The sequence below is a fragment of the Fundulus heteroclitus genome, chromosome 22 (assembly GCF_011125445.2).
Source record: "Fundulus heteroclitus isolate FHET01 chromosome 22, MU-UCD_Fhet_4.1, whole genome shotgun sequence".
Taxonomy (NCBI): domain Eukaryota; kingdom Metazoa; phylum Chordata; class Actinopteri; order Cyprinodontiformes; family Fundulidae; genus Fundulus; species Fundulus heteroclitus.
Genome location: NC_046382.1, coordinates 33,782,186 through 33,796,934, shown reverse-complemented (window position 1 = coordinate 33,796,934; position 14,749 = coordinate 33,782,186). Strand labels below are relative to the sequence as shown.

Here is a 14,749-nt window from a genome sequence, read left to right as displayed (position 1 = left end):
ACAACTAGTGACTATGGGCTTGCATGTCTGCTTTGGAAGTTGAGGGGATTCCTTTCATGTGGGGAACCACCCGAAACAACACAACAACATGTTTTCATCTCTGAATAACTTCAAAGAGCCTTTATCATGACCACAGGGATGAAATGCAGCCAACGCCACAGTGCCATCTGTGCTAAATAAACAAAACGTGATAGGAAACTCAGAATCATAAAAAAAAAAAGTCACACACACTAGGAAACCACAATATTTACAGGTATTTTTCTCTTTTATTGTCATGCCTTACTGTTGGTGTTCTGTTCATTCCTGTTCTTCTTAGTTCAGCTCTTTGATGAAACCTGCTGCAGCTCGACTTCTGAACAACTCACCCAGTTCCACAAAAGATTAGTTGCACCACAAAATTGGCACATATACTGCAGGGTTGCTGCAGTTTTACATATAGTAAAAAAAAAAAAAAAAAGCTAAACAACACCAGCGTATAAAAAAAATGTTATTCCATTTATCAGAGTTTGCCAAGGAAACAAGTCTGTATTTTCCATGTTCTCGCTGTAACACTGAAGGTGTCACAATTTGACACTTGCTGTATACGTCAGCTGCTGTTTTCCCACCTCCTTTTTTGCAGCACGGGGCTGAACTGCATCCCTGAGATTCAAACGGACTGGCTGTGAACATCAGGATGAAAATGTCTGCAGAGGGAAGAGCAGTGACTGTGATCCAGATGCAGAACTCAGGAGGGGTACCAGTCTCAACAGGTCTCTCAGAGGGATGCCCAGCTGGCTGCTACGCAACAATAAATCTGCAAAGGAGCTGCACCCTGCAGGGAGAAATGACAGTTATTACAGTCACTGCCACGCGAGGCACTTTATGCAGGGATTTGCATTTATTCGGTACTGCTAGTACAAACATAACCGATACCTAATAAATACAATCTACAGGTTGTATAGTGGAGTTTACACAGTTAACATGCTGCATCTTGGAAACTGCATAACATAAACATTAAAAAGTCGTTGCAGATTGCAACTATAAAATAGTTTCAAAAGTTATCTTTAAAACTGCAGAAAATGTGCACAGAAAGGCCCCACTCTGTACGATCTTTCCATTTTTTTTTTAAGTAAATCCATTCAAGGTTTAGCACTCAAACATAAACCCTTCTAGTTTATATATACATAGCTGCGTCTCACCCTCCAGGTGTGTGTTTGTGTTTCTAAAGTACGGGATGGAGCGGTACACCAGAAAGCAGGCCAACGTGACGGACTGTGCGTTCCTGGATAGATCCTCGCCCCTCATGTAGGATCTCAACACTGAGCTATGGTCTAAAACAAGAACAAAACAAAACACAGATTTATAGTCACAGGTCATTAAACGCCTCCGTAATCACCACACAACCCTGATCACCGTTATTAAATTAGTTATCAAATGCCGTAGTAATATTGTTCTTTCCGCTAGTTAGGCGGCAGCTGTTTTAAGGACTGTTTGATGCCTGTTAAGAAGTAGTTTGGGAATCACTAATAACCTTCAGAGAAAGACACTTCCTGTCATACTGCTCATATGGTGTACAGGGTCTGTTAATTAACTTATTAACATCAGCAAATCAAAGCTGACAGATGCAGCAACACATGTGGCATACACAGAGCCCATGTTAGAAATGAGTCCATCGTACTATGTTTCTAATCAGAGTTATATTATATTTACGGTCGTATGGCATTGTGTGTACGCCCCAGGGTTGAATACATATCATAAACTATTTGGCAAAAGAAAATCCCTTTAAATAACACTATCCTAAAAAAAAACAGATGGTTTTCATCAAGCTGAAACAAACATTTAGTTGAGAAAATTGTACTTAACACACACAAACAGCATTTCTGTTAAATATTTTGACTTTATTTTACTAAAGATGCACAGAGAAATCATCTTGTGACTGAAATCAGAAATCTTTTTCATTAAAGCTGCTGCAATCCGCCAAAGAACGTTAGTTCCTACCAACCTTTGGGACGATGCGTCAAAATGGTGCAGCGTGTGAATTGATCCCTGGCTGACCTCACCTTTTGTTAATTAGTTGTCTCTGTATTTGACAAACTAAGGCTGAATCACATTGCCAGATGAAGTACCCTGGAGTCACAATGTCAGCACATGAAGCTGTGCTAAACAGTTCTCTTTCAAGGGTATTAAGCTCCTGCCCCAGCTGCATGCAAAGGTAAAAACATCAACAGAAGTAATTTTGTCTTTGTTGTAAATTAGTACACTGCTGTTCCTGCTTCTCATATAGATAACTAATGATCCCTCACAGCAGAAAGACAAGAACAAATATGTTTCAAGTTGTTAATGGTAGCTCCTTAAAAGATTTAAAAATAAATCTGCTAAACATCTGTATTAGAAGGTAAAGCTTTAGAAACATCAGTTTTGATACAAATATTTCAGAGACCTCTACCTCTTCAACACAGTCAGTGTTTCTGAACATACAATTTACAACATACAAATGAAAATATTTTACGTATTTTACAAAAAAGGCAGAAAATGTATGTTTTGGTCTAATGTATCAATTACAATACAAAGAAAATTTTAAAGCCTGACATTTTATTTTTAAAGCAACCAACAAAGATTCAAATTTTTTTAAATGTGAAGTTTCCTTACAATTACCTGTATCAGGCTTTAAAGGATTAATTTTACAACCATAAAACTCGTTGGTTTCTAGGTAAGCATAGTTTTCTTCATATTGCTTGTTAAAAATACTCCGGCCAAACGAGTCTCCTACGTGTACGTGGCTTTGGGGATATATTAGGATCGCTTATGCATAAAATTCCTGCTGCACTGACTTCTAAAAAAAAAAAAAAACAGCCCAAACAAGGAGGCTAAAAATAAAGTTTCTCATGCACTCATTCATGGGAAAGTGAAAGAGAAAACCAATATGATTGATCCCTTAAGAAAAATCAAGGTGCATCTCCTTCCAGCTATTGCCCAGAATTCAAGAGGGGTTATGAAAGAACAAAAAGAAAGCAAGTTTCAACCGTTTTTAAGATATCGAAATCTAGTTCAACTACTCCACCTGTTTCCCACACTCACGCGGAAGACTATCGTTTCCCTGAAAGGGTTTGTGTGCGCTGGTTCAGCTACGGAATGTGTGTTTGGGTGTATGCACCGTCTGTTTGTCCTCTAAACTATGACATTCATGCGCTACACCCTGCACATAAAAAACAAGTGGAAACACATCCGCCAAGGGCACTCCAGCAAATAAGGGCCACAGATCCAGTTTTAGTGCATACTGACAAGGCTAAGGTTAGGAATAAATGTTCTTTGCATGTGTTCATCAAACAGGAATGCCACAATTACCTGACAAAGTTTGTTTTATCACTGAAGCATTCGAAGCTGTTGTCACTTCGAAAGAATCTGTGAGGCAGTTGACTTTAGTCAGCTGAGTGCCGTCATGTGACATCCTGCTGACTTAACAAGTCAACAGAAATGCCTTCCAGCCAGAATAATACCTGCATTCAAGTGCAAAGGCTTCACAGACATCCTGTTCGACACACTTTTTGCACAGAGAAACAATTTAAAGAGCAGTGCGACATGTGGGTCCCTGCCTTTTGCATTACACTGGTGCATTTGGAAACATGGCCGACCAATCAGTAAAGATCAGATTAAACTGCAATCACCTGGAGCAAAACCAGGTTAATTTGATCGACTCTGTGAAATGGACTCCAGCACTTCATTGCAACATAGTCAAGGCTAAGAGAACGTTTATAAAACCTTACAGACATTCTCCTAACCAAAATTCATGAAGACGGCAACTGTGCAAAGTGTGTTTTCTGAGAAGAAGATTGGAGAAAGCAGCTACAGTGAATGCTCAGTAGCCTTTTTTTTCTAGCCTTCATCTTCAGTAGAACCTGCCTGGCGTAACGCTGAAGGCTCACTGGGTTATGGGCATTGATCACATCTACCAAATATGTTTATGTGCAATTATTATTTAATACCCTGTGCAATAACCTGTGCAATAATCCTATAAAACAAGAGACTCAGCTATTATAGTTATCTCACTACCTCACTGTTGTTCTTTAACTAGTACCACTTTAATGATATGTCACCTTAAATGTACATAAGTCATCTTAAATCTCTGCTTTACTTCTTTTTTTTCTTGATCCACTGTATATATGTGGATGCACTGTATATACCTCATGCACATTTTCCTCCTTTTGGCACCATCTTTTTAATTATTGAGCCGATGTGACACGTGAACTTCTCCACTATGAGATCAATACAGTCTATCTTATCTTAAAATTCAAAAGTGTGTCGTAAGCTATAGAAATGGATGCAGGAGCAGACGGGAAGTCAAATTTTCCATTTTTGTGACTGCGTAAAGGGTATTTGGTCCAGCACATCATACATGGAGTTGCCGTAGTCAAGCTGACTGGATATGAAGGCAGGAAACACTTTCTCTTGGCCTAACTGGGAGACATTGCTTCACTTTAGCAAATGTTCTTCAATAAAAGACGCCAGATTTTAAGGCTGCCAGAATCCTTTGCTTTTTTGTGGAGTAAGTTGTTCGGGTGAAATCAGCACCCATTACTATTGGGAATGAAGTTTATTCTACTAAACCAATATGAGAGGATTAAGAGGATTAATAACTTCTCAGTAACTGTAAAAGGTGGTGGGCTAATCTTTAAAAAATACAACCCCAAAACACAAAAACGTTACCTAATAAACTACCATGACTACTAATCACCCATCTAAAGATCCCTTCACCTTTGAGCCAGGTGTCCAGCGCCACATCCACTGCATTCTTCATGACAGGAAGAAACTCTGAGGTTAGCAAGGAGTCCTGTTTGTTTGCAGCACCCCGCAGCATCCTGCTGTCCCACAACTCCACCACCAGACGCAGCTGCCACAAGGGAAAGGTCTGCTGCAGGTCGCCTCGACGCAAGGTTCCCACCGCCTGTAGGAAAAAAGGGAAGATGTACACTGTATTGCCAAAAGTATTCACTCACCTGCCTTGACTCGCATGTGAACGTAAGTGACGTCCCATTTTTAATACAGAGGGTTCCGATATGACGGCGGTCCAGCCTTTGCAGCTAGAACATCTCCACGAGGTTCTGAAGTGTGTTTATGCTAATGTTTGACCATTCTTCCAGAAGCGCACTTATGAGGTCGGAAACTGATGTTGGATGAGAAAGCCTGGCTCTCAGTCTCCGCTCTAATTCATCCCAAAGGTGTTCTATAGGGTTAGTCAAGGTCAGTCAAGGTCATCCACTCAAAACTCTCTCATCCGTCTTTATGGACCTTGCTTTGTGCTCTGCTGTACGGCCATGTTGGAAGAGGCCGTCTCCAAACTGTTCCCCCAAAGTGTGGAGCATGGAGTTGTCCTAAATCTCTTGATATGATGAAGCATTCAGTTACTTTCACTGAACTTAGGAGCCAAGCTCAGCTCCTGAAAAACAACCCAGTACCCTGCCTCCACCAAACTACTTGGCACAATACAGTCAGACAAGTACCATTCTCATGGCAACCGCTAAACCCAGACTTGTCCATCAACTTGCCAGATAAAGAAGCACAAGTCGTCATTCCAGAGAAGGCACCTCCCCCGCTCTAGAGTCCTTTTACACCACCGCATCTCACGCTTTGCATCACTTGGTGATGTATGGCTTGGATGCAGCTGCTTGGCCATGGAAACGCATTACTTGAAGCTCTATACGCTGTTCTTGGGCTAATCTGAAGGCCGCATGAAGTTTGGAGGTTTGTAGTGATTGACTGCAGAAAGTTGGTGACCTTTGCACACTATGCGTCTAAGCACCTGTCAGTTTACGTGACCTTCATGGCTGAGTTGCTGTTGTTCTCAATTGTTTCCATTTTGTTATAACACCACAGACAGTTGACTGAATTATTAGGAGTGGGGACATTTCTCCACTGGACTTGTTGCACAAGTGGCGTCCAATCAGAACCACGTTGGAACTCGCTGATCTCTGAGAGTGACCCATTCACTCACAAATGTCTGCATGCCCGGTGCTTGATTGTGCACCTGTGGCCGTGGAAAGGGTTGGATGAGTGAGTGAAAACGTTTGGTAATATTGTGAGAGTTAACTTGTATCGTCTGTGCTTGTGACCGTTAGTCACACAGACGATACATTAGTCGCTACGGCTTCTTTGGGACACATCGCACATGTTTTGATTACTACAAACGTTTGAGGTGTATCAATTTTGTGTCAGAGTGTAAATGACGCAAAATGAACACAAGTCATGTCTGAAGAGCATGGGGCTGTATCCCAAATAGAGCGTACTCCCTTTTCTTCAAAAGCAAGTGACCACAGACCTCTGTGTCTGCTAAATCCACTTAAGAGTTTGTGTCAGTGTAAACTTACCACAAGATCTGGGGTGTGTTTACATGGGTTGGAGTATAAAAGCAATCTCTGCCTTTTATAGCAGAAAAATCAAGAATTTTCTTGCAAATAATCTTCCCTGTCTGAAAGATTATATCTTTTCCAACTTTATTTTCTTTCATAGTATCTTTTCAGACTCTGTAGGAAGCCTGGTATAAATTAAGACTCTATAAAGTTAAATTTGATCCTTTGCCTACTCAACCTAACGGAATATTTTGATTGTTTATGGGGGTATTTCTGCTCTAGAGTTTGCCTACGACCAGCTGTCGTCACACATGGAAACATATTTACGTGTGTCCTGTGCTGAGTGGGTGTGTTACCTGCTCGATAGCGATATACGTTGGCAGCATCTCAGGACACTCCTGTGTAACACACTCATACAGCATTGCTGAGAACAACACAAGGCTGTCTTCACTCTGTCAAAACGACAAGATCAAAGCACACACACAGCACATAGTTACTACTTTTGTTAAAATTTGTCTATTACATATTTTGTCAAACATTATGTACTTCTTCATTTGTTTTCCCCATTCATAAAGGATAGTTCCCGTTTCCTGTTCGTATTTCTGCCTGCTCTGTGTGAACTCCTGTTGCTTTTGAGGAGCCGATGAGGGCATTCATGTTTGTTCTTTCTACTAAATCCACTTTCCAATGACGTTAACGCCTAGTTGAGGGTTCTGCAAGATGAGGGTCCAGAGCAGTGTTGCCAGATATTGTAGGCCAAACAAGCAACCATCTCTATAAAGACAAGATAAGAAGCGCAACCCTGACTACGTTTATTTGTGCCAGGGAAGCTAAATCATTAATTATAACTTCTCGATGTTTGCACAATGTGTAAATACCTGTGTAAATATTCACCTGTTTTCATGCAGAAATAAGTTTTTTTTTTTAACTTAAACAAAGATAGACATGGTTAATGTATAAATTCTATCCACATGCATACACACAGGTTTTTGTTAAAGTCTGGAAAAGGGTTTATATTTATTGTTTATTTCCAGGTGATTCGCATCTTACAGTTTACTTGCAGCTGGGGCAGGAGCTTAATACCCTTGAAAGGAGAACTGTTTAGTACAGCTTCATGTGCTGACACTGTGACTCCAGGGTAATTCATCTGGCAATGTGATTCAGCCTTAGTTTGTCAAATACAGAGACAACTAATTAACAAGCATTAAAGTACGGTTTATGGGTTGGGTTTCTGTAACGTTTTCAGTGCATAAAAACCCATCTTCAGAACCAATCTCAGCTCAAAATGATGATCTGCACCGTGTAATCTATTTTCACACTGCAAAAACAGAACTAAAAGTAAGTGAAATTTTCTTGAAATCATTGTAATTTTCCATGACTAGCGCAGGTAAACAAGACTATTTGCCAATGGAATAATATTTTTCCACTTAAAATAGGAACAATTCATCTCCATCGTCTTATTTCAAGTGCAGGATGTCAAAATAGGAACAATTCATCTCTAAAATAACATAATTAAAGTGCACAAATCTCATTCTATTGGCAAATAGTCTTATCTACCTGCTCAAATCAAGGAAAAATACACAAATTTCAAGAAGTTTTTACTTATTTTTAGTTCCCTTTTTCCAGTGCAGCAGTTATCACCGGTTATTGCATTCATGAACTGCATAAAATACGGCAAAATTGCTCCCTCTGCATCCGCTCCTATGTCAGCCTAGAGTAGAAAAGACCCAGTAAATATGGCGGCGACGCAGGATGTGCTCCAGCATGAGGCGTCTAGTATATTATGTCTATAGGTAGGAGTGTGTGAATGCAGAGAGGCGGAGGGATATTTCAGCCGGTTATACTCACGGTGTCTGTAGCACAAGTGGGTCTGTTAATAACTCGTGTTTTATAGTCACTTATTTTAGAGCCCAAATAAGTGATTTCACTTTCAGAAAGAAGTCCAAAAAACCGCAACCCGCGACCAACTTTGGCCTTCTTTTTTCCTAAAATCGCTTGTAAATTCTGTCACTTATAATGAGCGCAGTTGGCAACAGTGGTCCAGAGCCAGGTGTGGCTCATCAAACACGCCAACGTGGCTCTTACTAGCTTTGGCCAAAAACGCTAAAGAATTGAGCAATATTTTAAACTGTTAAGGTACTTTTAAATAATTCCATCTTCAGCAGTTTTTAGGTGTTATCAAGCTATATAATGCAAAATATTTCCATAAAACATGAGACTAATAATGCCAATAAGTTCCGAGCTACATGCATTTTCCATAAAAATTGATTGTCCCATTAAAGAAAATGTATTACACACAAAAATAAAATTGTTGTTCTTTCTCTGCAAAAAGGGAACTAAAAGTAAAATTTTCTTGAAATAAGTGCATTTTTCCTTGATTTGAATAGGCGAATTTGAATGATCTGCTAATGAAAATAAGATTTTTTTGCTTAAAATAGGAACAATATCTAATCATCTTATTTTAGGGGTCAAAATACCAAATGTATTGGCCGATAATCTTATTTACTTGCTCAAATCAAGAATTAATACACTAATTTCAAGAACATTTTACTTACTTTTTGTTCCTTTTTTTGTAGTGCATTAACCTTAAACAGAAACAAGTGAAAATGGCTCTCTGGGTTTTAAAGGTTGCCGACCCCTGAGCTAGTTAATCAAACTTAAAGTCACTTTTTATCAAACACGGAAACAGTGTAAAACAGGAAGAGAGTCAAAGTCATGCACTGAACATGGGCAGGCACAGTAAACCTTTTTCACAATGATAAATATATTATCTGTAAACTGATTTATTTATGTTCACACATTTCCCAGAGTCCAATCCCTTCTGGATGTTATTTCATGCCAAGTTAAAAAAATTATCTTGTTTTTGCCTACAAGGAAATGAACTATCCTCTATTTTGATTTAAAAGCTGTGTAGGAGAGATTGGATGTAGAAAAACTGACAATCATTATCTTCAATTACAAACTGTCACACTTATGCTCCAGTATGATGTATTTTCTTTTGTTTTAGTGAGCAGGCGGAAACTAGGGCCTCTGCAATCTACCCAATTAACCCGATGTCACGATGAAGCAGCCTCTTTTCTACCAAAAAAAAAAAAGAGGTCAAGTGATTAATAATCAGATTTAACATCAGTCAACACAATCTAGTCTGTCCACTTTAAACCATTAAATAACTCTGTGTGCAGCTTGTGCTGTACATATGACGACACTTTGGTCAAACAAGAGAAAACAGATTCTAAAACCATGAGCAGTATTTACGACCAACAAAGAAAGCACAAGGTTTCTATAAAACGTATCAGACATGGATGCTTTGCACATGATGCCACCATCGGAGTTTGGGCGATCACGAGATTAACATTAGTGTTTTTGAATGAAAGGCCTCGATAACTACTTAACGCATAAAAAAAAGGCATCCGGGACACAAACTAAGCAAGACTTTTCAATTTACAGCAAATGGATTATTTGAGCATTTACAGTCTGCTGCTATTCATAAACAGACTGGAGATCAATCAGCTCTACTGAAGGACAACCAAGCAGTCCGTAGAAGCCATTTCTGGTTCTGCTTTAAGTTTTATATAAATCCTGAATCACATGTTTGCACTTATTTCAGGACCACACACATGTATCAGCACAGACAAAAGAGCTAGAACTGGAAAAAGCCCCCCACTACCCCCCTGCTTAATGTGAGTTAGTATTTATTGATTTCAGATGAGACACATTGACCATTAAAATTACTGTCTAATTGTGTTTATTTCTAGTTAATTTTAAACACATAATGCGCAAAAGAAATAAAGGACCAGTTTTTAATCAGTATTATTTTAAAGTCAGTTAAACGTCTGGGTTATAACTTGATAACAGCACAGCTATAAACGGACCTCCAGTGGGTCACTGGTGTGAATGTCTCTGACCAAACCAATAGAAACATCCTTCGTGAGGGGGGCCTTTGGGCCTAGTAGGCCCTGTCCGCTATGCAAGGACCATAGAGTTCGACTGGCATTTACCAGAGAACACCAGATTTGGCAGGATCAGCACTGGTGCCTGTTCTTGTCACTGATGAGAGCCTCTGAGCTAATGTGGGTCTGGAGAAGCTATGGTGAATATTATGCTGCCTGCAACATCGTTCAGCATGAGTGGCTTGGTGGTGGCTCAGTGTTGGTCTGGGAAGGCATCTCCATAGAGGGATGCAGAGAGCTGTATAGGATAAACGATGGCACCCTGACTGCCATTAGGTACCAGGATAAAATCCTTAGACCCACTGTTAGACCTGTTGCTGGTGCAGTGGGTCCTGGGTTCCTCCATGATGGAGCCTTGCTTCATGTATGCAGGCAGATCATTGACTGGCATCCATGCTCCCCTAAACTAGACAGAACATCTCTGGGTCATCGTGTTCAGGTCCATCCGACGCCACCAGGTTGCACCTTGATGGCGCCCTGGTCAGGTTAAGGGAGGTGATACGCGAGGACACCATGTGTCACCTCATAGGGAGCATGCCCCTATGTTGTCAGGCACGCATACAGCCACATGTGGGCCAGACTAACTTCTGAGAACCATTTTGGGTTGCTGCAAAAACATTTCAGCAAATTGGACCAGCCTGAAGTATCAGTTTTTCTCTGTGACTTAGGACGAAGCCCTCTGCGGGTCCATCATTATCATTTTCGTCAAATGATGTGGCGTCCTTTTGCTCCAAACACATTACCCATTCCTTATCGGCACAGATATTCAGCATGATTTCTTTTTCCAAGTGAGATCTGATGTGTTTTCTAAGTGATACTTTAATTTTCTTGAGCACAGTATTACTATTGCCTTATTAGTCTGCGTATTTCTAATTATCTTCAAAGATATGCAGAAGATCTGGCTTAGAATAGAAAACATAATTAGCCTGAAGCTAGGTGTTCAGGCTAGTTTAGTATGAATAGGAAAATAACACTGATGTCAAAATATCACAAGAAAACAATAACATTTTAATCTGCTGGGGTTTTCTGTTTGGACTACAGCAAGAAATTTCCAGTCTTTAAGTAAACCCCCTGGATAAAAACAAAACATGGTTGAAGGTTCAATCTAAGAACTGACATCAGGGTTATTTTTAGTTAAATGTGCCCTAAGCTATGCTGCTAAACACACACAAAAACAATTGGTCTGTCCTTTCCACCTGATAACCCAATCACTTTGCAATGCCTTTGTAAATAGTAAAAATTTTTAATCTGCGTATTCAAACAAAACCAGCCTCAAACTGTCTCACAACCACACAAAAATGACAGCCCTTTGAAACATTTTTTTGTTCGGTGTAAAACTCACAGATTTCAGTCCCTCAGAGGTTTTACAGAAGAATTCAGCGAAGGAGATGAGGGCAGGCTCCGAGGTGAAGGTGGAGATGGCTGCGGGCTGCAAAAAATAAACAAAAAACAGCAGAACCATGTCAACACTTGGCATGGACTTCCTGGGATTCTGGCATGAAGATATCCTAGGGTTTAAAAAAAATAAAAAAATACAGTTTTAAAACACTAAATATAGACCGGTGAATTTAAGGAATTCATTTTTGGACAAAATCCAAGTTAGTTCTAACAGATTTTGATAAGACTGGACAAAAAGAAAATAAATTAGGAGAAAAAAGGCAAAGAAAGGCCTCGAGGGCAGTAAAAAAAAAAAAACAAAAAAAACTGTTTCTCCCTTCCTGACTGCTGCAGGTGTATTGACAGAATATACAGCAGCCATCAGGTAAACAGTAATAGTCTGTCAGCTGCAAGGCTGCCAGCTGAACCTACAGGGACGACCTGCCGAGACTCCACGCAATTATTCTGTGCAGAAGGGAGGGGGCAATATGATACCACTCACTTCTATTTAGGTCATGGCAAGGCTTTTCCAAACTCTACATACTAGACGATGTATATGAATACAAAATAAAATGCTCTCAGTGACATAAATTGCTCCATTGGACTGAGACTGCCGCTTCAATGTAGTTTTAATCAGAACATTTCTATTTCCAGTCTATTCCTTAACAAGAGAAACTCATCCATGCGTCGGATCGATTACTGCAACAGTGTTTTCACAGGTCTGCCCAAAAAAAAATAAAAAATCCCTCACTCAACTGAAGCTAATCCAGAACACTGCTGCCTGTGCCTCACTAAGACTAAGAAAGTAGAGCACATCACACCAGTTCTAAAGTTCTTACACTGGCTCCCTGTATCTCAGAGAATAGACTTTAAAATCCTTCTGTTAGTTTATAAATCCCTGAATGACTTTGCACCTAAATACATTAAATACCTGTCGTTGCTGTATGAACCCTCCAGATCACTCAGATCTTCTGGTTCTGCTGTACTCTGCATACCCAGAACCAGAACCAAACATGGAGAAGCAGCATTTAGCTGCTAAGCTCCACAAATCTGGAACAAACATCCATAAAACTGCAAATCAGCCAAAACACTGAGTTCCTTTAAATCAAGACTGAAAACCCTCCTGTTTAGAGTTGCTTTTGACCCATAATAACAAGAACACTGACCAACATAATGATGTGTATTGATGTTTTCACCTGATACAATTTAATTTGATGCGTTTATGATGTTTTTATGTTTTAATGATGTAAAGCACTTTGAACCGCCTTAATGCTGAAATGTGCGATAAGAATAAACTTGACTTTATACGGACATGGTTAGAAACAAAGACACTGCCACACTTGCAGAAAATAATCCTTGGCTGACTTGGTGAGTTCATGCATCTCATATACATGCGTCACATAAATCACTACATCTAATTATTATGATGGTGAACCTTTGGGAAAGCCTCTGGTTTACCTTGAAGGCTGTGACTCCAGGGTTTCGATGGTTGACCGTTGTGGCCAGCAGGCTCTTCCAACCTTGAGGGTCGTCTTTGTAGGGCAGCTGTCCGGCCCGCAACTTTACATACAACACGCCATCTCGGATCAGGATGGACCTGAAACAGAATAAATGGGTTGAGATCATCTTGGACAGAGGGATTAAATAATGAAAGGATAGAAACATGAACGTTAATCCTAAAGGTTCTGTCGATACTTACTTCAGATGCTGAGTTTCTTTGCTGAGGTCTAAACACAGCTCCCAGTACCGTGGCCCCTTTACCTTTACCTAAAAAGCAAATGAAGGAGCTGAAGTAATTTTGAGGACGTGTTCTACGCTGAGTTGGCTTTCCACAAAGATGCAGCGACTGTGGCGGCTGGGAAATGATGAACTCTGCTTTACCTGTTTGAGAAGGTGAAGCTCAGGAAGGAGGGTGGGAGCCATCAGTTCTACTGTGGTCTCATTATACCACTTGGTTCCCTAAGAAGAGCATGGATTTATTGTAAGAACATATAACGCATCACGTGTCTCTGTGTGAGCAGTGAGCTTGGCTTCTGTCTCCAAGCGCAGACTTCTTAAAACCCCTTGTGTTGCTGCATTAACGTTGACGTATTTGTGTTACAGGGGAAACTAAAAAAGAAGACAGCAGGATGCCTAAAACTCAAAACAAACAGAGAATTACAATAATTAAAACATTGAAAATGATTTTTAAGTGAGCTGTCCATGAATCTTGTGCTTTCATGTATAAATGAAACGTGCATTAGTCTTCAGATGGCCCTTGTTCATCTGAAGGTACATCGGGTCCAGATGCTGCTGCAGCTCTGGAGTTTTCCTCCTGTTTACAGGATCAAGCTGAGATTTCTGCTAAGAAATCAATCAAAGTGGCTGGTCGCTGACAGTGGTACTGAATACAAACACCGGCCTCTGCTTTTAACCTTTAACCCTTTTTGCTGTGGAGCCACTATATGTAGTCAACTAAAGCACGGAAACAAAAACAAAATTGTGCATAAATAAAATCGGGGTCTAAAAATCTGCATGTGAACCTTGTTGTGCCAGTTCAGACGTGACAGAAAGCGGGCATCCATTCGGGACGTAACGGACTGCGTTACCCATGATGCAATGTGGTCAAAATGGCCACCAACTCCCATCACGCAACACGGCAAAATGGCCGCCGATCAAGATAAGGTTGCTATGGTGATGGCTATAAAAGCCGATCACCCACGAAAATCTTCCTTCTTCCCTGGCTTTTGGCCAACCCGAGAAGACACACACACAGCTGATTCCGTTGGGGTGATTCCCACGCCACGTGTTCGATTGCTCGCTGGACCGAGATTTTTCGACGCAACGGTTATTCCCTGCTTGTTATAACAGGAGGTCGACTTAAATAAGTACTTCTAAATAGACCCCTTGCATCTGACGTCACAGTCACGTGATCGGGGGTGCGCGCCTTCATCTTGGTGGGCAGGCTAGCCTGACAGCCCGTCTACTACATGACAAAACGGGTGATTTAGAGCGTACTTTTAGTTAGTTTATTTTTGGAATCTAAGCAATGCCTACGACTTGTTGCGCTCCCGGTTGCACAGAGAGGCATTCCAAATCGTTGGATGTACGTTTCCTCAT

The 14,749-nt window shown here is 40.5% G+C and overlaps 1 protein-coding gene across 3 annotated transcripts in view; it reads right to left on the bottom strand.

The window, feature by feature from the left end:
- Positions 1 to 216: 216 nt before the first annotated feature.
- anapc1 (anaphase promoting complex subunit 1) overlaps positions 217 to 14,749 on the bottom strand; it is a 76,160-nt gene continuing 61,627 nt past the window's right edge. For all 3 annotated transcript variants that reach the window (XM_021324477.2, XM_012878405.3, XM_012878407.3), the window contains 8 exons: positions 13,532 to 13,609; positions 13,350 to 13,417; positions 13,109 to 13,247; positions 11,616 to 11,702; positions 6,680 to 6,775; positions 4,732 to 4,921; positions 1,179 to 1,310; positions 217 to 811 (listed from right to left, as the gene is read on the bottom strand). In XM_021324477.2, the coding sequence (XP_021180152.2) occupies positions 669 to 811; positions 1,179 to 1,310; positions 4,732 to 4,921; positions 6,680 to 6,775; positions 11,616 to 11,702; positions 13,109 to 13,247; positions 13,350 to 13,417; positions 13,532 to 13,609 (933 nt within the window). In that variant the 3' untranslated portion in view covers positions 217 to 668. The remainder of the gene's footprint in view (positions 812 to 1,178; positions 1,311 to 4,731; positions 4,922 to 6,679; positions 6,776 to 11,615; positions 11,703 to 13,108; positions 13,248 to 13,349; positions 13,418 to 13,531; positions 13,610 to 14,749) is intronic.